Source organism: Tinamus guttatus, unplaced genomic scaffold (assembly GCF_059628265.1).
Source record: "Tinamus guttatus ecotype Peru unplaced genomic scaffold, ASM5962826v1 Tinamus_guttatus_pri_ptg000459l, whole genome shotgun sequence".
Lineage (NCBI taxonomy): Eukaryota > Metazoa > Chordata > Aves > Tinamiformes > Tinamidae > Tinamus > Tinamus guttatus.
The window spans coordinates 3,368,084-3,390,738 of record NW_028288993.1 but is presented as its reverse complement, the minus strand read 5'-3'; the positions used below and the strand labels follow the sequence as shown (position 1 = coordinate 3,390,738).

The 22,655-nt window shown below is 50.7% G+C and overlaps 2 protein-coding genes across 3 annotated transcripts in view; both read left to right on the top strand.

Annotated features, from left to right (window-relative positions):
• SEPTIN5 (septin 5) overlaps window positions 1-1,994 on the top strand; it is a 39,163-nt gene extending 37,169 nt beyond the window's left edge. For both annotated transcript variants that reach the window (XM_088532317.1, XM_010218644.2), the window contains exons 10-11: window positions 1,017-1,119; window positions 1,714-1,994. In XM_088532317.1, the coding sequence (XP_088388443.1) occupies window positions 1,017-1,119; window positions 1,714-1,770 (160 nt within the window). In that variant the 3' untranslated portion in view covers window positions 1,771-1,994. The remainder of the gene's footprint in view (window positions 1-1,016; window positions 1,120-1,713) is intronic.
• A 6,465-nt stretch (window positions 1,995-8,459) lies between these two features.
• Window positions 8,460-9,522, top strand: GP1BB (glycoprotein Ib platelet subunit beta). Its single transcript, XM_010218645.2, has one exon. It carries the CDS (start codon window positions 8,512-8,514, stop codon window positions 9,127-9,129), a length of 618 nt encoding a protein of 205 aa, XP_010216947.2. The 5' UTR covers window positions 8,460-8,511; the 3' UTR covers window positions 9,130-9,522.
• Window positions 9,523-22,655: the final 13,133 nt, after the last annotated feature.

Sequence of the window (22,655 nt, the reverse complement as noted above, 5' to 3'; positions counted from 1 at the left end):
CGCAGGCTGCTGGTGCACTTGAGGGGAGGCAGTATCACAGAATGTCCCCTGTGCCCTGCACACCCAGCCCTTGGGGAAATGCCATGCTAGGCTGTGCCCATGGTCTCACAGCTCCCACCTCTATAGCAACCAGACATTTGCTGTCAGACTTGCAGTGGTTTAAATGCTTCCTTGGTGTAATTTTTCTGAAAAAAATGGCCATGGGGAGTATTCAGAGCCATAGCAATGCTGACAGTGCAGGCTGATGCTGTGTGCATGTGCAGGATGTGCACGAGAAGGCACCCGCATTCACAAAGGTGGGTGAAAGGAGACCACAGGAATCGGCCACAGGTGTCTCTGGTAAGCCTGCCAGTGCTGTCACATAAGGTGATCGGAAGCACCAACCTTTTTCTGTCTGCTTTTGCTTTCAGTGGTCTGAACACCTGTTTCAGGGTTTTGCCAATGCCAGCTATCCCCAGGCTTCTGTTTTGAAAGCCTGTATTGACTGTGGTCTTCGTGTGCATCCCAGTGCCCCTGTGCCTGGCCACGTGCGTGTGGCCACGTTGCTGGCAGGTCTGTGACTGGTTGCTGCTGGCTCCCCAGCCAGGCAGCCTGCACCAGGAGGAGCATTGCCAGCAGGGTCAGGGAGGGGATCCTGCCCCTCTGCTCAGCTCTGGGGAGGCACCTGGAGTATTGGGGGCAGGTCTGGGCTCCCCAGGACAAGAGGGACATTGAGCTTCTAGAGAGGGTCCAGCGCGGTGTAAGTTGAAACACAGGCAGTTCCACCTCCATGTGAGGAAGAACTTCTTTCCTGTGAGGGTGACAGCCCTGGCACAGGCTGCCCAGAGAGGCTGTGGAGTCTCCTTCTCTGGAGATCTTCCAAACCTGCCTGGATGCCACCCTGTGCCTCGTGCTCCAGGTGTCCCTGCTTGCACGGGGAGGTTGGACTAGATGATCTCTAGAGGTCCCTTCCAACCTTAACCATTCTGTGATTCTGTGAACCACAGCTGACTGCCTTTCCCTCTCCATCTCCCCAGCAAGCTGACGCAGGACAACAGGATAGAAAGCCCTATTCCTATCCTGCCTCTCCCAACACCTGACACTGAGACGGAGAAGCTGATCAAAATGAAGGATGAGGAGGTGAGACCCTTTCCTGCCTCCTTGGTGTTAGAGCTGGAGCCTGAGGAGTTTCTCCGGGATTGCCCCACAGACGCTGTCCTGGGGCTTCCCACTCGTCTCTCATTGACGACCTGCTGGCTGCTGATGTGGGGCTGGGATATGGGCACTGTGTGCTCTGCCAGGGGGACCTCAGCCCTGTTCCTGCCTGGGCACTGTAGCCTCTCTGAGAGATGCCTTTGCCTCCCCTAAAGGACTATACTGTCACCCCAGGGCCCCTTAAAGTATCTAATCAGCATTGCACAGGGCAAGTGTCCTCTGTCCTGGCAACCACTGTGGTGGGAAGTGCCCGTCAGGGTAGGGATGGATATCCTGGCAGCTGCTCCTGCAGCTTTACCCAGCCCAGCAAGGGCTGCCCACTGTCCTGCCAGGCCTAGCAGCAGCCTCTCATCTGCCTGCTCTGGTTCTGGTTTGCTTGGTGCAGTGATGGGGGAAGGATGGGCATTTCCATGGGCAGGAGGGGAGCCTGAAACCCTTCTCGCAAGATCCCTACCCCTCTGCAAATCAGTGGCCACAGCAGATCTTCCTTTTTTACTGTCCGTTCTCTGTCTCATGCAGTTGCGGCGGATGCAAGAAATGCTGCAGAAGATGCAGCAGCAGATGCAGGATCAGTGAAAGGCAGGTGTCTGGAGGGCAAAGGGAATCACCGGGAGACCGTCTGAAGCCTGGCTCGAGCAGTGGACGTTTAAAAAGAGGTTCCCTGTTGTGTAGAGACTTGTGGGCAAGAGCTGCACCCGCACCCTCTAATTTATTGGCAGCAAATGCTGGCTTTGCAGTCAGCCAGGTTGTGGAGGAGGCTGTTCACTTAACAGTTTACTGATGTATATTTCTTTTTTTTTTAATTATTATTCTTGTTTTGTTCTGTTTTGTTTTTATAAAGAAAATAGCCTGGGATGTATCTAAGTTATCCTGAAAAAGAAAAGAGAGAACGATCCCCCTTTCCCATGTACTAATTTCTTGTTTGGGAATGCTCTGGTATTTAAAGTCCTGGTTTCTCTGGTGTACGAAATCGAAGATTATCTGTGTCAATGCACGTAACTGTTTACTCCCAGCTGAGGTGCTGTGCCCCTCTCCCCCTCCCTTCGTCCGGGCCAGCACAGGCATCGTCCAGGCAGATGTTCCCTCCTGCGAGTTCACTCCGCGCTGCCCAGACTTCTCAGCCTGCAGAGAGCAGGGCCCAGGGCATCTCTGTGCACTGACTGCTGAGGAGTCCTGATAGTTGTGTGGTTCCCTGCCTATTATTTTTTCCTTTAGTTGGTTTTGTTTTTCTGATCAACAGACTCCAGGATCTTTGCACTGAGTGGCAGGGGACAGTCTCAAGGTCAGCCAGCAGAAAGCCCTTCCAGCACCCTCAGCTGGCTCTCCTGGCAGAGAGGAGCTGCAGACCAGACTGGCTGCAGGGAGGAGATGCGAGTGGCCCCTTTGCAGCCTCCTGGCCGCGCTCTGCTCCCACAGCGGGTCCCAGGCTGGGGCCTCTTGGCAGCACCTCGCAGAAATGCCAGGGTCCTGCAGTGGCTTCTGCGAGTTCCCCATGGATCTGGTCTTCCCCCTGCACTTTTCTCCAGTGTTTGCTTGGAAAAGTACCATGGCAGCCAGAGTGCTCAGCTGTGCCTGCTTTGGAAGAACAGAAAGCCCAGAGTTGAAAGCCAACCCCAAGCTCACAGCTGTACTCTGCCCCCAAGTTCGCAATCCCCCAAGAGCGTTGCTGGCTCCAAGAGGCAGTTCTGGGGTGTTTGTGCTCAAGCTCTGCGAGTTGCCTGTCCCAGCAGGCTGCCCTGTGGGGATGAGAGGTGGCCGCGGGCTGCGGGGAGCCGGCGTGGGGCAGCGGCGGGTGCATGGAGGGCACTGCAGGGCGAGCACAGCCCTGTGCTCAGCACTGCCTCCCCTGCCGTTTCCCTGGGATGCAGCCCTTCTCCACGCTCCCTGGTCCCCGGCTCTTCCTGTCTCAGTGCTGGGAAGGCAGCTGGATCTGCTGCGGGGAGATAAGAGCGCTCCTTGGGCAGCAGCTTCTGTCCCACTCTTGCTTCCTGCAGTATTTTTAACTCCTAGCGCAGCCAGGGCAGAGCCCGGGAACACAGTGTGTCTGGCCTCACTCGAAACACTGCCGCGCTCGCAGGGAGCCCAGGGCTCCCGGAGGGAGAGACACTTGGCTCTTCCCTCCAGCACCACCCTGCATGGGGACCTCCCGCTCCTGTGGCTCCGGCCCCATCCCTCTGTCCACACGTGTGCACGTTGCTCCTGCCTGTCTCTGGCTCTCCCCAGTAGGTCTCTCTGGTTGGGAATAGCCAGGTGCTCAATTCTTTAGTCAGGTGTGTTGTTCGTCTGGGTTGAGGACCACGCTGCTTTCTGCCCACGAGGCTGTAAGTGTCCTGATCAGAGCTTGCTCAGGAGGTGAGTAGGTTGGCTGGTTCCAGTTATTCACTGTACAGAGCCTCTGCTTGACCAGAACATGGGTCATACAGGCAGGAGAGACCCTGATGCAGCACAGAAGGACAAAGTGACAGAAATGGGAAAGCTGGGCAAGAACAGTGTCCGCGGCAAACCTCTTCAAAGTGACCTTTTGCTGCCTCAGAGAGGTGAGAAGTGGGGCAGGGGCATTGGGAACAAGCTCAGAGGGCAGGGGTAACTTTTCTGCTTAGCAGCATTTTTTCTTTTTTTTTCCCCTGTGTCAGGCAGGTAAGTGACAGCGGCAGTGCCAGGGACAGATGCTTCAGGAGGAGATACAGCCTTTCCTTCTGCAGTTTGCCTATCCGAGGAACAGAGTAGCCTGAGGTGAGAGCTTCCTCCAGGCTTTCTGGAGGAAGTTTTTTTGCTGTCCCAGAGCAGGAGGACTGCTGACTTCTCAGCTTTATTCATGCAGCATAATTGGAAACACCTTGCAGTATCTTTTCTTACATTAGTCTTGTCTGTGAGGAGGATGTTCTGCTGCAAACAAGCCCTGTCCAGTTAGAGATGTTCCTCTTTCAAACAGATCCAGGCCTAAAAGATGGAGACTTTTAGTCTTTAGCATTGACATAGGAGAGAACACAGCCTTTACCTTGGGCTATGTGCTGGTGAGATGCAAGGGTCAAGGGCAGGCAAGAGTATTGCTGAGTAGTTAACTGCTTCCTCTGGGTGAGGAAATCTCCATCAGCTCAGTGCATGTGGTTCCCAAATCAAGTTGATGATACTTGCAGTTCCACTCTCTCCAGAGAGTCGAAGTCTTCAACTATCTGCTGGCGAAGACAGTTTGAGTTGCACTCGGGGAAAAATGCAAACCAACAAGGCATTAGAGAGCCAGCTTCCACAGAGGGGTGTGATACTGCTGATACCTGTGTCCCCGCATGAGGAGGTTCCTGTCCCAGAGCATCAGAGCTGGGGGCTGCAGGGAAAGCGTTAGAGACTGAATTCTGCAAGGGCACCAGAGGTGCAGCCTTTGGCTCGGGGGGCAGCATGCATTTATTAAAGCAGGAATGCTCTGTGCTGTTGAACTCAACTGCGCTGTAGTGGAGAAGGGGCTCCTGAACGAATGCAGCTTGGCCGCTTGGCTCTGGCAGCCATAGAAGCAGCAGAGTGTGGACAGACAGGTAATTAAACACCCCTCTCACACAACCCTCCACAACCTCATGCGCAAACGGGCCCTTTCCCTCTTCTTTGCCCCGCGGAGCGAGTCACCGTGGGAGCTGCATCCCGCGCCTTGGGCAGAGCTCTCGGGGTGGAGGGTGCGTCCAGAGCCGCGCGGGCCTGGGGAGGGAGTCAGGAACCACCGTGTGCCGCTCCTGCCCGTGCCGTCCCCCCTGCCTCCCCGCATGCCCCTCGTGCTGTGCAATGTGCCCTGCTCCCTCCTCACCACCCCGGCTCTGCTGTAACGCTGGCCTGCTCCTGCCATGTGACTTCCTCATCCCTCTGCTCCATTCCTAGGCTCTTTGTTTCTCGGCCGTCTGTTGGATTGTTATAATATATATTTTTTTGTAAATTTCTGTTTGAACATTTTGTCATTGTGAACAAAGAAAAATGAAACCTTTTAAACATATCCATTTTATTAAATGATTATCGTTATTATTATTATTATTATTAATGTTTACTACCTGAATTGATCAGTGAAATAAATACATTCAAAAAAATCCACCTACTTCTGTTTGATTTTTTCAGTCCCTTTGAGTGTAATTGGTGATACATTCTTGGGCAGGAGCAGCAACAATGGACTCTGTTTATCCTTTTAACTAGTGTCATTGCAATAGGCTCCAGGCAGGACTCCCTGCAGGGAATTTCTGGCCTCCTTTTATGTGAGAGGCTAGACAAGATGGTCCTACAGGTCTTCTATCATTAAGTTTCACCTAGAAGAGGTGGCAAGAGACTTGGACACTGGTGAGTAAACTTGTCCCTGTTGTGGTCAAGCTAATAGTAAATAGAAAGTACTGCAAGAAAAGCTGGGTTGGTTTGTTTCTGAATTCTCTTAACAACAACACATCCCGAGTGTTCATCACTTCTGGTCTGATCAGTCTCCTCCGTTACACTGAGTACCAGCGTGGGCAGTGCAAGGTCATGCAGAGCTGGGCCTGACAGAGCCACCACTTCACAGTAATTCTAGAGACATCCTCCTTACAAAGGGCATGGCTGGTGCACAGAGTGAGGCCCAAGGCAGAAAAAGTATGTATGAAGATGTAATGCCCTTGAGAAGATGGGGTTCTAACTATACAACTTCCGTATATTTTTAACCTTGGACTTTACTGCTAAAGTACTTCTGTGCTGCAGCTTCTGAGTAAGAGATGTGGCCAATCTTTCCTGGTAACTGCAAGTTGCACACAGGCAGAGCTGCCAACTCATTTAGCTATTAAAAGAGCTGTCCCTGGGAGCACTATCTGGCTCAGCAGCAGCCAGCTGAATCAGTCTGTCGTCCTTCCTGCAGATTCAACCAGGTTTATTTTGGTTTAGACACTAGAAGACTATGAGTTTTATTTGGTCCTTGAAACAAGCATGAGAGAATGCAAGTCCCTAGAAGAACTTTCTCCCTGTCTGGACTACTGAAACCAGTGAGGTCTGCAGATCTTCCACTGCTTTTTAAGAGTAGATCTGTGTCACTGCTTCAAGGGAAGCCTCAGGGTCAGCACACTGTGAGGTGTTAGACTCAATATGTTACTGAAAATAGTCTTGATGAGATGGGAAACCAAAAGCCACAGTGCTCAGCAAGTGCAGTACAAACCAGATTAAAGCATATTTTAATAATTACTTTGCAGTTGACACTCAATTATGTTCTTATTGGAAATGGTGTCCTCCTTTATCTCCTGGCCCAGGCCATTTGGATCTGTGTACCCGATGTGTTCCCTAGCTCTGCTCATACATAGTGAATCTTGTCTTTAAAAGAGAAAATCAAAAAAAATGGTGGAATTAGGGTTGTCATGCAGAGGAAGTGATTCTGGCAAAGAAAAAATGAAGTACTTACTTCCTCTTGCAAACTATCGTCCCACCTTGGCTCCTTCTTGTCTTAGTGCTATTCAGGGATAAAAGTGTGCAGGTAAAGTGTGTTTCTTGGAGTTATTGCTTATTAAAATTATTTTAGGGTCTTTGCAAAAATTGTATAAAAGAGACATACTTAGGAAATTTATATGAAGCATTACCCAGAGCTTTTAGTAGCTGGCACTGAGCTATACTGGGGTCCCAAACTTCATGGCCCTGCAGGAAAGCTGCTGCATCCAGCCTGCAGCTCCCGTGTTGCAATGCCCGGATTCTCTCCAGTGCAAAGGGAGGGGAAATGCCCCCCACTTGCCAAATTGCACAGGAAGGGCAATAAGAGAGGCCAAACAGCAAGAATTGGGAGCAACCTGTGCTAGCATTTCTGAGCAGCTTCTTTGCATACTTTGCTGTTGCCCTGTATGGCCCTGAGGCAGATTTGGCACATACCAGGTGCTTATTGTGAGCCTGTAGGGGCTCAGTGCAAGAAACTTAACTTTTTCTTCCAAAGGGCTGGAGGAAACACAGGGTACCTGGGGTCGCAAGAGAATTAGTCAAAGGGTCTGTGTACATGTGTTAACCAAGCATAGGCTAATAGCTGTACTTGATCTATCCTACCAAGAACTTGCAGACATACACGTTTTGTCTATAGAGGAATGATAAGGAAACATTTGGGCTGTATATGATGCCACCTTTAGCAACAGCATAGTTGAATTTCCTGCAGTGCTGGGCCACTTGTTAGCCACAGCATGAGGACCCAGAATCGGTCCCATCAGTCATCGATGCCATTAGCATCTCTTTTGGAGCAAACATATCCTGGCAAACTCCCATTTCTTGGAAGAATTGCTTGATGAAGCCTCCTCTTCCGGTGACATGCAGCAACCGTGCAGGAAGGCCCCATGTGGGAGGTGTCCTAGGATGAGCTGCTCCCTTATCTTGCCAAGACAGCTGCAAGGGGGCCAGGGGATCTGGGAGCTCCACTATGCAGCTGCAGACGCTCCTGCAGGCTGGGCTGCCTTAGCACCTTCCTCCTGTGAAGCCGGCAAGAAAACAAGGATTCAGAAGGGGTAAGTCAACAGAAATATTCTGTCGTCTTTTCCACATTGGGTTGATGGATTGCACAGAAAACCATTGTCTTGTACCAGGTCCACATAGGTGTATGCTCCTAAAGAAGGTATAGCAGCTCAGCGGTGGGATATGACATTGCCATACAATGACAACCCACTGACGCATGTCTCGCAGCGTGGTCACAGCTCCAGAAAGAAAATTCACCTGCTGGAGCAATGTCTTGAGTAGAAAACTCCACTGTCCACCTGCCTTCGCCTTCAGTGGTCTGTACTGTCTGTTGACCAAGGACTGTTTGTCGCTTCTATGCAGAACTGCAGAGTTCTGCAAGTTTTTACTTGTGATAACAGTAAATGAGTTTTTGAATCCCCTCTTGCAGTTTCTGTGAACAAAGCTTTGCTTCCAGAGGTAATGCAGTGCTATGATAAGGCAGAAACAGTTCTGCACACTAATTTTTCACTCCCTGATCTGAATTTTCTTAGCCATCCTAAACTCTCAGTAGTGCAATTCTAAAAAAGCCTTCGGCTCCTGCATGCTTTGGATAACTAGTGAAAATAAATTTGATGGGGGAAGTCAAGCTTCCCAGCAAATGTCTGTTCATATTCCCTCACCCAAAACCAGGGCCAGAAGAACAAGAATATTCCCTTTACTGTAATAAGAGACTAGAAATTCACACATAATCTCTTTTTACTCTCTTCTTTTCAGAACTCTCACCTGTCCGATTGAGGACGTCAGGTTCACCCAGCTTTAAAAATACATCCAAAACAAACACACAAAACCCTGGGGCTTTGCTGGTCAGTACCGGAGTGTGTGGTGTCTACTTGTTGTCTCACCCAGTTGCACCATCTTGAGCATTCACAAATGAAGATGAGCAGTGGGATTCTCTTCTTGTTCCTCTTTGGCTTTCTCCCACACTTGATACCAGCGTGCCCTGTGCCATGCAAGTGTGCCAAGAACATTATCGACTGCACATCGAAAGGCCTAACCATAACAAAACTGCCAGCTGCCTTCCGTCCATCAGCTGAAGTTATCCATCTTGGTTACAATATGCTCACGTCTATTCCCAAAGGGCTCTTTGATAACCTGAAGAGCCTCCAAGCAGTCCACCTGCAAGGAAACCCTTGGGAATGCAACTGTGACATCCTCTACTTGCGCTCCTGGCTCCAGTGGCAGCAGAACCGGACCCTGTACAGGGATGTGAAATGCACCTCCCCAGCTCACCTGCAGGACCGGATCATCGCCTATCTGACTGAAGATGAGATCATCTCCACATGCCAGTACTGGTACTGCAGCCTGGCTCTCCTCTCTCAGCTCATTCTCTTCATCCTCATTCTATTGCAGGCTATCTTGGTCATCTTCATCATCGTCTACCTGAAGAGATTTCGGAGAATGACTGCTGAAGGCCGTAGCACCACCCCAGGCCTACACCAGCATGGAGATACCTGGGCAACTTCCAGAATCCCCAACGACAGTGATTAACATCACAGGAGCTTTCAGTGCTCTGCTGCTGGTACATGCAGGAAAAAGGACCCCCTTGCTGTGCCCAAGCCATGCAGTTTGTGATGCTTGAAGGGGACCATCAAGTGCAGCATCTGGTCATGACTGCCATCCAGAACAGGACTTACCCCTGATCAGACACTCGCTGCATTCTCAAAGAACCAATCCCGTCTTTCTTAACGTTTAAATTTGTCCAGGAGTCAAGAGTTGTCTAGACCAAGGGCTCTCTCCAACCCTAGTTGTGAAGCACCGAGCACAGCAGGGATCTGACCTCAGTCGCAGCCTCGAGTTGTAACCAGACATGTCTCCCGCCACTTACTATGTCCCTTAACTAATTCTGGAACAAAGCAGATATGAAATAAAATAATGATAAGCGATGATGTAATTTTTTCCCCCCAGTCTAAACATCTCGTGCTTTGCCCGAAGGAGCCCAACAGCTGTGGCAAAGAGCTGGTGCCCCCACACACAGCAGGCTCACACCTTGGTGTTGGCCACGGTCCCTGAACATGGGGCCTCCCCTGGCTCCTCCACGTCATGAACCGGGGTGGTTTCCCACATCAGCTGGGTACGAGCGATGGCTTTGTGTGGCTGTGGTCCCCAGGACCTCTCCACCCAGCCAGCACTACCTGATTGTTAGCAGTGGTTGGGTAAAAGCAGAGCTCAGCACCAAAACCCCCCTCGCCCGGTGCTCATCTGCTGGCCGGGGTGCCCTGGCAGAGCGCCCTTCCCGCCCGGCCGCCATTTTGTGCCGCTGGGCGCACACATAGTCTGCAATAGGGACAGGGAGGCCAGGCCATGGCTGTACCCACATGGCTCCTGCAGCCTCCTGTGGGGAGCAGGACCTGATGGGCTTGACCGGCTACACCTGGGGAGGCTGTTTTAGTCCAGCTGGAGACCATCTGAGGTGGATGAGCAGGTCCTGATTAGCAGGGCTGCTTGGGGAGGCCATTTCATCTTGGCTGGGGATGGTGCAAGGAGGAAAGAGCTGCTCCTAGGAAAAGGGTGAGTGATGGTGGCTGCTGTACCTATGGTTGTTAATTTTCCTCAATTCTGCGTCCCTAGGGCTGGCTTGGTGTTTCTGTGGCACTAAGCCTGCTTGTCCCCAGGAAGTGGGAGAAGGGAGGGCTGTGCTTGTGGTGGGGTGGCTTGTTCTGAGGAGATGTGCTGCTTTGTGTGTGTTGGGGATGTTGCTGTTTGGGTGGGGTTTTTTTAAAAAAGAGAGAGAAAGTGTAAGTCATTTCTTTCCAACCTGTCTAGGGGCAAATAAAATTTAAGAGGAGGTGTTCCTGTTGCATGTTTATTGTGTTGTGAAGTGCCAAGCAGCTCGTGAAGATGAGGCTGCAGGGTGGTGGTCATGCTGTGTGCGTCATGGCAGCTGTAGGAAGGTGTCCCTAGGTGCTGAGAGACCCTGGTGCTTTTCCTGGTTTTGCTGCAAATGTTTGATCATTTGAAGTGTCAAGTGAACATCTCGCTTCTGATGTGGTGGTTGTGTAGCTGTGTGGGCAGAGGCTGAGTGCTGCGGTGTCACTTTCCCTGTGTGTGGTTGTTGGCTGGCTTGTAAAGGAGGTCTGAAATGTGGATCGAAAATTGTGTTCAGTGATGGCCCTTTGGGTTTGAGACCCAATCCCAAATGCTGCTAGCCTGGGGAGCTGCTGTTTGTGTAAGGGGCTGTTTGGCAAATGGATCAGCTGGGGGAGCCATTTCTGCTCAGGCTGTGTCCCTAAGGTGCTCCGTGTGCTCGCAGGGGCCTCCGTGTGGTGTCAGCTCTGCTTTAAAGACAGAGAAATGCACTCAGGTCGTTGCAGCTAGAACCAAAATCCAACACAGATCAACCTGGTCCCTTGTCTTCTCAATATCTCTGTAAAGTGTGCCAGTTCTGCTGACGGATTTTTAGCTGTAGTGAATTTTCCTCGGCCAGCGGATGAGGCGGCGTGTGGGCTCAGCTGGCTGGAGAAGGCAGCCCAGGAGCCGGCGGGATGTCAGTGCGGTGACTGCCCAGCTGCCTGCCTGCATTGCTGGAAAACCTCTGCGGCTCCGCGTACCCACGAGCAACTGCTGCCTTGGGTTTCACTTCCCTGGGAAGGCGGAAGGGGCCCTGACTGTCCATCACCAGGTCTTGGCACTTGGAAGGCTAAAAGCTTTTTCAGTATCTTGTGCACCTGTGAGGAGGTAACCAGCCATAGCGCTGTGATAATGAATTGCAGCGAGTGCGGAGTGATTTGTGTGCCATGGCAGCGTGTCGAATCCATAAATCTCAAGGCTGCATGTCTTGGCTGCTCCTGGCTCCAAGGCGCGTGTTGCGGATGCCTTCCCGACCTGCTGGCCGTCCCTGGGAGGGGAGGCACAGTCCAAGAGTGCTCTGTGATCTCAAAGGGAAAACAGTGGTGTTCAGAGCTTGGGAAATACACCAAAGACAAATGCAAGCTATCATGCTTCTTCACAAATCCTCTCTTAGTATCAAGACCAGCCTAACCCCTGGATGTCAGGCCTGCAAGGCTTGCTGGAGGGCTTCCAAGCAGCTCCTGTCTCAGGGGTGAAAGACCCTGAGAAACTAAACGCAGCTTGAGACCCAGAGCTCCAACCCTGAGGTGTTTAAAAGCAGGTCAGCACCAGCTGAACAAAGGGCCAAATGGCCAACAGTGCCACTAGGAAGGTGTGCTTGTCCTCCCTTCCTCAAGAGCTCTGTCCTTCAGGTATCTGTATGGTGGCTCTTGCACAGCTGCAACTGCACTCTTGCAGGTGGGAACATTTGGTGGGTGCTCTTGTGGCAGCCTAATTTGGGATTTGTTGAGTTGCTTATGAATCGTTAAAGGCACTTTTGTGGTCATTGATGTGAGACTACCTGGTCATCTTCAAACTCCTGTTTTACTTTCATGATTGAGATATGCAGAGCATCCTGGAGAGCATGCCAAGAGAGGCAGAGTGCTGGTCCCACATCATGGGACATCTTCTCTGCCCTAGAATAGAAATAGCTTAGAAATGTGTGTGTGGGTGGTTGGTTGTGGTGTGTGTGTGTGTTTTTTTTTTTTTTTTTTTTTTTTTTTTTTTTGTCTTCAGGTGCATGATCCTAACTTTGAAGGGCTTTAATGGAGAACACATTGTCTAATTTAACAGTTTTCCATGTATGATTAGCTATCTTGGATAAATGCTTTAAAAAGCAGGTAGCCCTGTTAGGGTTTGTGTTTTGCAGTATGTGCATACATGCTATATGCCTACATAAAGATATCTATTGTCTGAAAGGACAGCATATAGCACTGATGGAGGCTATAAAAGATTTAGGTGGTTTTAGTCCAAGAATCTCCCAAATCACTGTCTTAAATCCATGAATCATGCTCTCATTTCTTTAATGTCTCATGGTCTTCTGCTCTAAAATGTTTGTGATTATCGGGAACATAATATACTGGGTGGTATTTCTTTATTTTTCCATAAGAGGGTTTAATTTGAGAATTAGGCAACTAAAATGCCAAGACTGATTTCTGTGGATAACTAATAGTTTAGGCAGGATAATGTTGATCTGTTGTCCTCACCTGTATTACGAGGTAATGCCTTCCCGGCCTGCCCTGTCAGAGCTGTTTGACATACAAGTATCATTCGTTTTTCTATGGAAATAGAGCTCTGCTTATTGAATAACTACCTGCCTTTACAACTGTTGGCATGTTATCTGGCTTTGCTCAGAAGAGGGCAGCAAATAGTCTTTTATCTCACAGAATCACAGACTGGTTGAGGTTCTTGTTGCTCTTACTGGCAAAGCCTACTGGAGATGAGGGCCTGGGAGAGGGTGAAGGCAGCTGGCCCTTGGCACTGCTGGCACCCCAAAGCACCAGACCACAGCTGAGAGCGAGGACCATGGGTGTTTGTTTTGCTATGGCTGTGGTCAAAATGCTGCTAGCGCTCCGTGGGGTGTTTAGTCTGGTGGGTTTTGGAGAGCTGATTGCCTTCCTTCTGCTGGGTGAGGGAATCTTGTCCATCACTCTCATGGTATCTCTGAGTGGCTGCAGGGAAAGTTCTGCCTCTTGGAACCAGCCCTACGGCCCCTTTGCAGCCAGGGGGAGGTGGGTGTCCTGAGAATACCCTGGGCTAGGTAGGGCATGGATGCAGACGTGTTGAAAGCTGTTGAAGTTGGTCCTGTGCATTCCTGGCACAGGAAACTCTGGAGGCTGAACGTGGCAATATTGGGGTATCTGGGCAGCCTCAGGCAGGAGCTGTGAGGAGCTGGTTGGTGTGGAAGTGCTGCTCAGCGCTGTGTCACAGTGTGAACTGCAGCCCCTCACTTGGCTCTCTGGGATTAGCTGTGCCTGGAGCCCAGGAGCTCTTCCCCCTGGGGCTTTTGCCTCTGTAGTTCCTGAGGTGCCCGGGAGATGGTGCGGCTGCCACACTTGCCCTGCATCTCCAATACCTCATCTTTCAGCACAGTCTTAGCAAGCTGACTTTTTTTTCTTTTTTTTCTTTTCCCCCCAGGATGAGACTTTAATTTCCTTCTATTGATCATGGCCAAAGGAGAGCTGAAATGGAGATTTTTATTCCAGAGACAAAGGTCCCCTTATGCAGTGTGTTGTGATCCCTTTGAATGAACCTGCCAGTAGAGTGAAGGCTCTTCCCTGGGCTGTTTTGTCCTTTTTTTTTTTTTTTTTTTTTTTTTTTCAGGTAAATCTTCATATTTGATCAGCTGTCTGGATTCCTGCAAGGAGAGAGAAGGGAGATAAAGTAGGAAATCATTGCATTCCTTGGGGACAGCAGACAAAGTGACAGGCATCAGATTGAGTTACCGTAATCCCCAACTGGTGCAGTGAGGTTGTCTTTATGAAAACCCCGGCCTCCCTGTGCAGCTGCGAGGCTCTTTGGCCCCATAGGGCCTCCCTGGAGCTCCAGCCTGAAGCCTCCACCCTGGGCTGCCTGTTTGCTCCAGACCTAGGCTGCCGTTGTCTGTCTTGCCTCATCCTCAGCTGTTCTGTCAGTACCTGCTCTCCTCTGCCCTCTCAAATACTGTCAGTGTTCCTCGGGCCACACACAGAACTTGCTCCTCTTCTGTGCCTGGTTCTTTGCTGACCCGACTGCACCAAAATCATCGAACTAATTAATCTGGTGATGCATTGCAGAAGGCTTTGAAAGCAGGAGGCTGGTGTGCTTGTTCTCTTCCTCTCATCCCACCATCTGTCAAGGATGACACTTTAATTATCCCTCTGTTTCCTTTGCTCTCTGCCTGAGACTCACAAGAGTGCAAGAAGCAGCACTATAATTTCTGGGCTTCCTACCCCTAAATGAAGGGAGACTTCCTGCTAGCGATGACTGCTCGCACATCACTGTGCAAATACCCCTGTGATTCCCTGAAATGCTGCAGTTTTTCACCCCTATCCCTTGCTGGTTCCTGATGCAGCGTGCCAGTGTGAGCGAGGCTCACGGAAAAGCAGGGAAGGATACAGAGAGGCAGAAGGAGAGGGAGGAGGCTGCCCTGTTGGTAACTTTCAAATGTATCTTAACAGAAGTGTGGCTCTGATAGATGGCTCCCTGTGAAGTGTGGTTAGAGCTACATGGTGGCGTTTCACTCACTGGGAGAAGTTGCGCTAGCCACCCTCTGGGTAAGCTGTTGTGTGTTGTAATAAACTGGTAGCCTGGTTCTTGTCCTGGAGCTGCTGGCAACACTGACGTGGGGATGCAGCTGCTGAAAACAAGTGTAACTTGGAGGCAGTGGAAGCAGGGAGTGAAATCCTAGCCCTGCTCTGTTTCCATAGGTTCTTTAGTGAGTCCTTGGAGTGTGTAGGAGAAACATGCTAAGCTCTGCACGTGAAATGTCAAGCTGAACCTTAGATGGGATCAATGCAGTGGGCCATGGCTGCGGGGCAAGGACACTGCGACGTGTCTTGCCAGCATAACCCTAGCTACATAGGCTTGGGCAAGTGCTTCTGAAAGCACCAAAAGCATTGGGGTAAACCCAAAATGAGAGGGAGCGGGATGCCACATCCCATGCATTTGTTCCTGTGGTTAATCGGGCCTTATATGGGAAAACTAATGTGTAGTTTAATCCCTGCTTGTCTGGCAGTTTTCAGCTTTCTCACCTTGCCTGGCATCTATCCGTAGGTGTGTGCGGAGGCCCATGTGCTAGGCACTCTGCATTCCTGGGATGGGAAGTTGTGAAATCCATGTGAGGTGAGAAATCATCTCACAGGGGAGGGAAGCCTATCTTGGAAGCGATTCAGCCCTAACCCAGGGCATGCGAAGCGTTTCAGCAGGACGATGAGCATGTTCATCTCCAGGCTTGCCCTCTTCCTTGCTAGCAGTGTGCTTCCGAAAAAATGGAATTTAGATATGGAATAGAAATGAAAAAGTTATCTAAACTTCAGAGGTTTTTTAATCTTCTGTTTTAAAAATAGATACACTTATACCAACTGTTCCTTCCTCCTGACAAGCTGTGATCTTTCTGATAAGATATTTCAGTGAATGGTTCCTGCCAGCTTTATAATCTGTACAGCAAAGAGGGTCCCTGTCTCCTGCAGGGCCTTCCACTGAGGTGTGTGGGGAGAAGTGGAGGATGGAGTAAAACATCTTTTCATTTGCTGCCCTCCTGCTGCTGGAAGCTGCTTGGAAAAGGCTCCCTCGCTTGTCCAGGTAACACGATGGGAGAGCCCAGCACTCAGCATTACTAATGCTCAGAGCAAACTGATGGCAGCGAGCCCTTACAATGAAGCCTGAGCAGACAGGCTTATCGGCCCTTTTTTTTTTTTCTGCTCACCTCTGGTGGTTTGCCCAAGTCTGATTAGTTTTCTGGTAACAAGCAGCTTGATCTGGGCTGATTACTGAATATTTACAAGTGCTGCCTACTGTGTTGGCCTAGTTGTATTTCAATGATTCCTACAGGTGGAAAACCAGTGGCAAAAAACAGCAGAGGGAGGATCTTGTTACAGGCTCGGGGAGGGAAGCAAGGATTTCCTTGCTGCTCTTGATGCCAGTTCACCTTGGTGATAATGCTGATCCAGCTCTGCTTCCATCTGCTGTGGCAGGAAGGGGAGACTCTTCTGCTGGAGCTGCTGCACCGTCCCAAATGCTGTCCGTGTATGCCAAGATGTCCATAAAGTATAGCATGAAATATATTGGAAGGGCTTCACATGAGCCTGCAAAGGGGGGAGAAGCTGGGGCCTTTGTGGGCCTTGACCAAGAGACACCCTGCAGCATCACAGCAGAGTGGCTTTTGTTGGGACTCTGAGCCAAAGGAAAAGGCCTAAATCTGTTTTAACTTTCGTGATAACTTGGAGTAATCTCAGAAGTGTGCTAAGCTCAAACATCTGCAAGCGCTTTGAGACTGGCGAGTGAAGAGCGCTGGGCAGAGACAGGGTGGATCTGCGCGTTCAAAGCGGCGGCAGGGCTGCGACTGCTGCTTGTAGCTTGGCTCTGCAGTTGCTTCTCACAAGTTTTCTCGGCCTTTGAAAGGCATTTGGCCGCACTAAGTGGCATGGCATTCCCAAAGTGTTTTCCTTGGCTTGGCTGGTGCCTCCTGGCCTCTGTTTCTTCTCTCTCCCTTCCTTGTTCTTTGCAAACAATTCAGTTTGGACCTTACTCTACTTTGTTTAGAGCTAATATTTCCCTCAAATATTTAAGACTGTGATACTTATCTTGAGCAGCAGGCCAAAGAATCACAGAAATTTACTGTGGTTCTGTCTTGCCCTCATTTTGCTATGCAGAGGCTTCTCTGAGCAAATTTATAAGATCCTCTGGCTGCTTTTATCCCATCCTGACACAGCATAGAGGATTGGTTTCGAGTGACCTTTTGGACAGTGGGGCACTAAGTAGTTGCAGGTAGTATTCATCCTTTTACCTACCCTGTGATGAGCTTGCAGTGTGAGGGCCATTCTCAATAAAATGAAAAATACTTGGCTTGTCTGATGTTTTAGCTGATCACAAGGGGCTCTGCCTCGGGGGTACTTGTTGTTACACCTATTTCAAAGATGGGGAAGCTGTGGGATTTATTCCCTGTCACAGGGCATGTGAGCAGCCAAGCTGGGATTGAACAGCTGTCTCACCTCCAGTTTTGCAGAGGGGAAGGATGTGTACCCTGAGGTGGCTGTGTGCGTGGGCTCTTCCCTGTGTTCTTCATGGTTTGCACACTGCAGAAGAGGGTCTGCACTGCCCTGTTCAGATAACTCCCCCCTCCTCAGTGTCTGTACACAAGCTGACCCAAGTTCCCATTAGGTTTCAGTACCACCCTGGCACTGCAAGAGTTGGTGTCACAGACTTACACTAGGACCTTAGGGGTCAGTGCCTGTCCCCCAAGATGCACTTAACTGCATGGCTGTTGCTATCTCACAGAAGTCTCGTAAAATGCTGCTGTGTCTTCCTGAAATGTTCCTATCCTTGATGCCACAGTAATGGCAGGGGGAGAAGGGAATCTCTTGATTGTGTGATGCAGCTGGAAGCTGCTGCTGTGGGAAGGAGCATCCCTAAGTGTGGTCTTGGACATTAAAGGTATCCTGGGGTCTGGATAAATGAAGGTTTAGCAGTTGGAAGGGAGGTCTCTGGTCCTTTTTTTGACTTGGGCACTCTCTTTAAGTGTGTAAGGAAAGGCAAGTCCTGCTCCAGCAGGTCTGTGTGGACCTACAGTAAATGCATTTCTCTGCCATGGTGGTGGCTTCAGGTCCCTGATGCATTGCCCACAGCACCTGAGGGCTTCACGCCTCCCCTCAGCCACCTTTCCTGGTGGCTCTGATGCAAAGGCCCTCGCGGTGTCCGGAGGAGGAGGGCAGCGCGCGTGCCTGCCCAGGGAGCTAAAGCTCCTCCACCTACGCCCGGCGCAGCTCTGTTTTCCTAGCTCTTTTGTGGTCATGGTGTTCTCCCCTGGTACCCCAAGACCCTGCTGTGGCTCTAGCAATCAGCACAGCCTCTCGTGTTCCTCCCGCAGGCCCCAGGCGCGAGGCCAGCCAAGCGCTTGTGTGCGGCTGCAGAAGGACCTTTGCCCCTGTGGTTTGCCAGCCCCTCTGCAGCCCGGGCAGGGGCTCCAGTGCAGGAAGTGAACCCGTCCCAGCCCTGAGCTGCCACAGTTAATTACCCTCCTGCTCGGGCTAGGCTAGTCTTTCTGGGAAACTAGATCTACTGGGCTGTGCATTCCACAAGTTTCTCCTTGCTCTGTGTCCCACATCGCTGCAGGAAAAAGCCAGTTCTTCTTCCATGTATTTGGATTCTAGGGTTGGAAGGGGCAGGAGCCTGGGAAGGAGAGCTGGGGTTGAGTCCTCTAAGGCTTCATGCTGTTAGCAAATGCCAGGACCTTGCTGTGGGAGAAAGGCAGCCAAGTGCTGCTGGGAACAGCTTCTTCCAGGAGGACACGGAGGCTGTGGCCGAGGATAGGTGCACATGGGCAGCCTCCCTGGTTGTCCTCTGAGAACTTGCTGAGTCTCCTTCCTTGCATAGAGCTTTCCCTCCTGCCCAAAGCCTCCTTGAAGCTGCTGGGCACAGCTGGATATAGCACTGTCCCCATCCCCCTTCTTCCAATGGCCTCTGCCTCGTGTCACAGAGGGGTGGGGGAAGTACCAAGTTTTCCTCTGGATGCTGCTTTTTTTGACACCATTGGTCAAACCCTTGCAGAATAATGTTCTAGTGGCTGAGAGGGCTGGTTCCCTTCTGTGACAGGTTTCTAAGGTCCTTGAGATACTGCGCTCCAAACAGTGCGTGGAGCAGAGGGCAGGGATTTTGCCTCGCTGGAGCGAGCTGTGCTCCTGCAGCTGCCAGGCCAGGCTGGGGCAGTGGATGTGACTTCTCCCCAGGCACTTTTGCTTTAAAAGATGATACTGCTTTTTGCACTGTGCCCAGTACATCTGTGTGTGTTCAGCAACCTGTGTTGCTGTGCTTTGGCCTGTACCAGGTTTGTGCTCGTGCAGGGCCCCAGGGTCCTGATGTGCTGGAGGGACAAACTCAGTTGTGTTGTGTCTCATTGTGTACATGCCCAGATCCTGTCTCGGGGCCACTCTTTGCTTCTGTGGGGCAGAGCCAGCCCTTCCAGAGTCAAGCAGAAGACTGGCCAGATCCCTTTCCATTAACTGAGCCTCTCTCTACCAGTAAGAAGAAGGAATCTAATCATGCTGTCTTCCAAGAATAATAATTACAAAGTATTAGCTTGTATGGAAGCTTGTAATGCTCTTGAGAAAGAAAGATAGGGACCTTTTTGATTTGTACTGGAGGAATGACACAGGGTTGTTTGCTTGATGTGAAAAAAGCCAGAATTTACCTGCATGCTCCAGGCATGTTTGGATAGAGGCTGCAAATCCCCCCTCTCCCATCTAGCACCATGAGTGAGTTGCAGTAAATCAGGACAAGCTGAGAGGGTTTTTTCTTTTTTGAAAGGCCCTCGGTTGTCCAGCCATTTTTTCTCCCCTGGTGCCGCTTCACGCCACTTCTGACTTTGATTAATAGGTCTCTGAATAAAATGTTAATCTAACTAGGGGTCCTTGGCCCAGCCCCCCCGCCCTCTATGCCTTGCTCCAGAAATATCAGAGAAAACACACAGAGGTTTTGTCTCCCTGCAGAGCACTTGTAGCTTTTGATTAATGGGTGGAAGGGCCCAGCTCCAGGTTTGTGGCATCTCTCCCGACTGCAGAAAAATAAGCAAAGAGTCACCAAACATGATGCAGAGAAGGAAAGTCCCAGGAGCTAGTGAGAAGAAAGGAGGGAGAGAGCAGCTTTTAATTTGAGATGTACCCCAGTGTAAGCCCTGGTATTTCTGAGTCTGTGTTCAAACCTTCATCTCCACTCCAACCACTCTTTATAATGGAGCTCAGACCCATCCAGCAGTTCCCAAGCTCTGCAGTATCTCATTTCTAATATTTGTCACAAGCAGCTCTGCATGTTGCCTGGAGCTGCCACTTCAAGTGCCCCATGGTAAGAATGGCTGAGGGAGCAGGGGGACCTTGCTGGAACGAGGCTTCGAAGGAGACATGTTCTTTCCTTCCCCCTTCGAACTCTTGCCTGTTTGCTGAATGAAACTTCTTTGGAGCTTCTGAAATGATCAGAAAAGTGTGTTTCTTTTCTGCTTCCTGGCCAATATTGAACTCATGCTGTTCTTGCCTTAATTTCATGTGGAAGCCAGATCTGCTGGAAATCGTCTTGCTTTCAAGGTGGATGATTTGGTAGAACTACATGAGCAGCTACTCATGTGAGGGCTTCCCAGCACTGGGAAATGAGACTGGAGTGAGTTAAGAATAACTATGTTGACCTACTAGCTAGCTATGTCAGTGTGAAATAAGAGTATCTGCTAAAGGAGCTCACACAAAAGGTGTTTGAGACAAGCCTTAAGTGATGGAGTAGGTGGGGTGTAAAATGTGAGAGTGAAGAGACCCTACAGTTCCCTTCCTGTGCATCCCCTCTGCAGAGCCCATGCCCTGTGAGCAAAGTGTGTGCCCTCTAGCTGGGGCTGGGGCTGGAAGGTGCAGTCTGGGCTGCATGTGGAGCTGCCTGCTGGGTTCTTGTGTGTGTGCGCCCAGAGTTACAGCAGTCTGAGGAAAGGCTGTGGCAGTGAGAACAGAGAAACGAATCCTGCTTTAGCTTTCCCTGAACATCCCAAGCCTGGATTTCTGGTTATAGTACACAGAGCTTCAATCTCTGCAGCTGCAAAAGACCTTGCGCCAAGAAGGTCCTGCATCCTCAGCCATTAAGGAAAATCATCAGTTAAGAAAAAGCCCTGGTAATGGGAGAGAGCTGAGCTTGCTCCAGCTGGAAGGAGTGTGCGGGGCAGCTTGGCCTTTCCTGGCACCGCTTGGACGCGGGGCAGTCGTTGTGTCTCTTCTCTTGGCAGCACCCTGGAGGCCTGGGCAGCCCTCGCGGGGCCTGTCACGCTGCTCCCTGGTCAGTGACGTGCCTGGGGGATGCAGCCGGCCCTGCTGACACGTGCTTTGTTTCCTGCATGATGGATGGCTTGGTGGCCCAAGCCCCGCCATTGTCCCCTGGCTGGTGGCCTTGCTTCAGCGATTCTTATCGCTGCCCTTGCTCTCCTCCCTGCAGCGAAGGTGGCCTTCGCCTGCCAGCACGGGGCCCTCTCCGTGGGCACCTCCTTAGGGCTGTCAGGGGGGAAGGGTGCCGGGTGGCCCCTCGGGACAAGCGAGGCCCATGGAGCTGTTTACCTGGCCCGTGTGGCAGTCGGCCCTTATCGCTGAGGGGAAGGCAGATAGGAAGGATTCTTTTCCTTAGCCAAACAGTTGGCTGTATGGGCTGTGTGGAAGCACTCGTGTAATTACCGCTCCCTGCTCGCACACCCCTATCTTGTGCATCACCGATCCATCACGGCCGCCTCGCATTGTCCCCTAATTAACGGGACAAACTGCAGCACATTGTCCCTGCTCCCCATTTGCAGAGGAAGCACAAAGACTTGGAGGAAGATTTCAGTCCCATCAGTTTTTCTCCTTCTCTTGAACTCTTTTCTTTTTCCTGTATCTCCTGATCCATCTCCTGCCTCTAAAGGTGTCCCACCTGCTCCTCTGAATGAGCACTTATTTGCAAACCTACAATCAGCACGGAAAGAGGGTCCACAAAAGGACAGGCACAAGGATTTTAACCCCTCTTGTCCCAGCTCTGTCACATGCTCATTCCAGCACTAGTACAAGGTCCCTGTGTTTGTTTTTTTGTCTTTGTTTTTGTTTTTTGTAAGCTCCTATGGTATATCTTTGGACTCTTTGTCACTGGGGGTTGCCTCATCATCTGAACCCCTGAGACGCTGCCTAGGGTTGAATTATGGGCCGAATGGTGATAAGGGAGGTGGAAGACTTCCATAGAGGGTGGTGTGCATGGATTTGAGGAGAGTTACTGATATTTTGGTGTTGCTGGCCCAGGAAGATAGTACAGTTCAAGGATCACTATAGCACTAAAACGTATTAATGAAACTTGATGTGGCCTCTGGAGCGAGCAGGGAATTGGCCATATTTTGGAGTAGTGAAGCTGATTTCCTTTCTGTAGGCAGGGGGAGTGAGATCTCTGTGCTGATGGACAGCATGGAGAGTTGGGAGAACTCCTTGTGCAAGAGGTTTCCTGAAACTGCTTCCTCTTGCTTCAGTGGGCTGTTCCCCACAGCCTGTGGAGGGGGTATCCTGCTCTGCTGCCCAGTGAGAGGAGCAGGGGCTGTGTGCTGGGCCAGGGCTGAAGTTCTGCTCGAGTTGAGGGGTCTTGCTGCTGCTTCCCTCTTCTCCAGGGGCTCCAGGGCTGGGTGTTTTTGCCCCTTTGGCTTGTGGTGCCTGGCACACTGTGGCCTTGTTCTCAGTTAGAAACTTCAGCTGTGGAAGCAATGCAAATAGTAATGGCTTATAGACCCTCCGCTCCCTTCCTCTGCAGGCCTTTAGAAAAGGTTACACTTCTCACAGTTGCTGCTTTGACAGCAGAATTTAGTCCTTTGTATGTTCTGGGTATCCCTTGGAGTAGATTTTGGCTCGGAGACTAAAGAGCTACTATCTCTTCGTACCTGATATCTCCAGTAAGTCTACTGGAAGAAATTCGTGTCTTTCTGTTCTGGTAGGCCAGGGTTTATAATAATAATAAACTGGTTA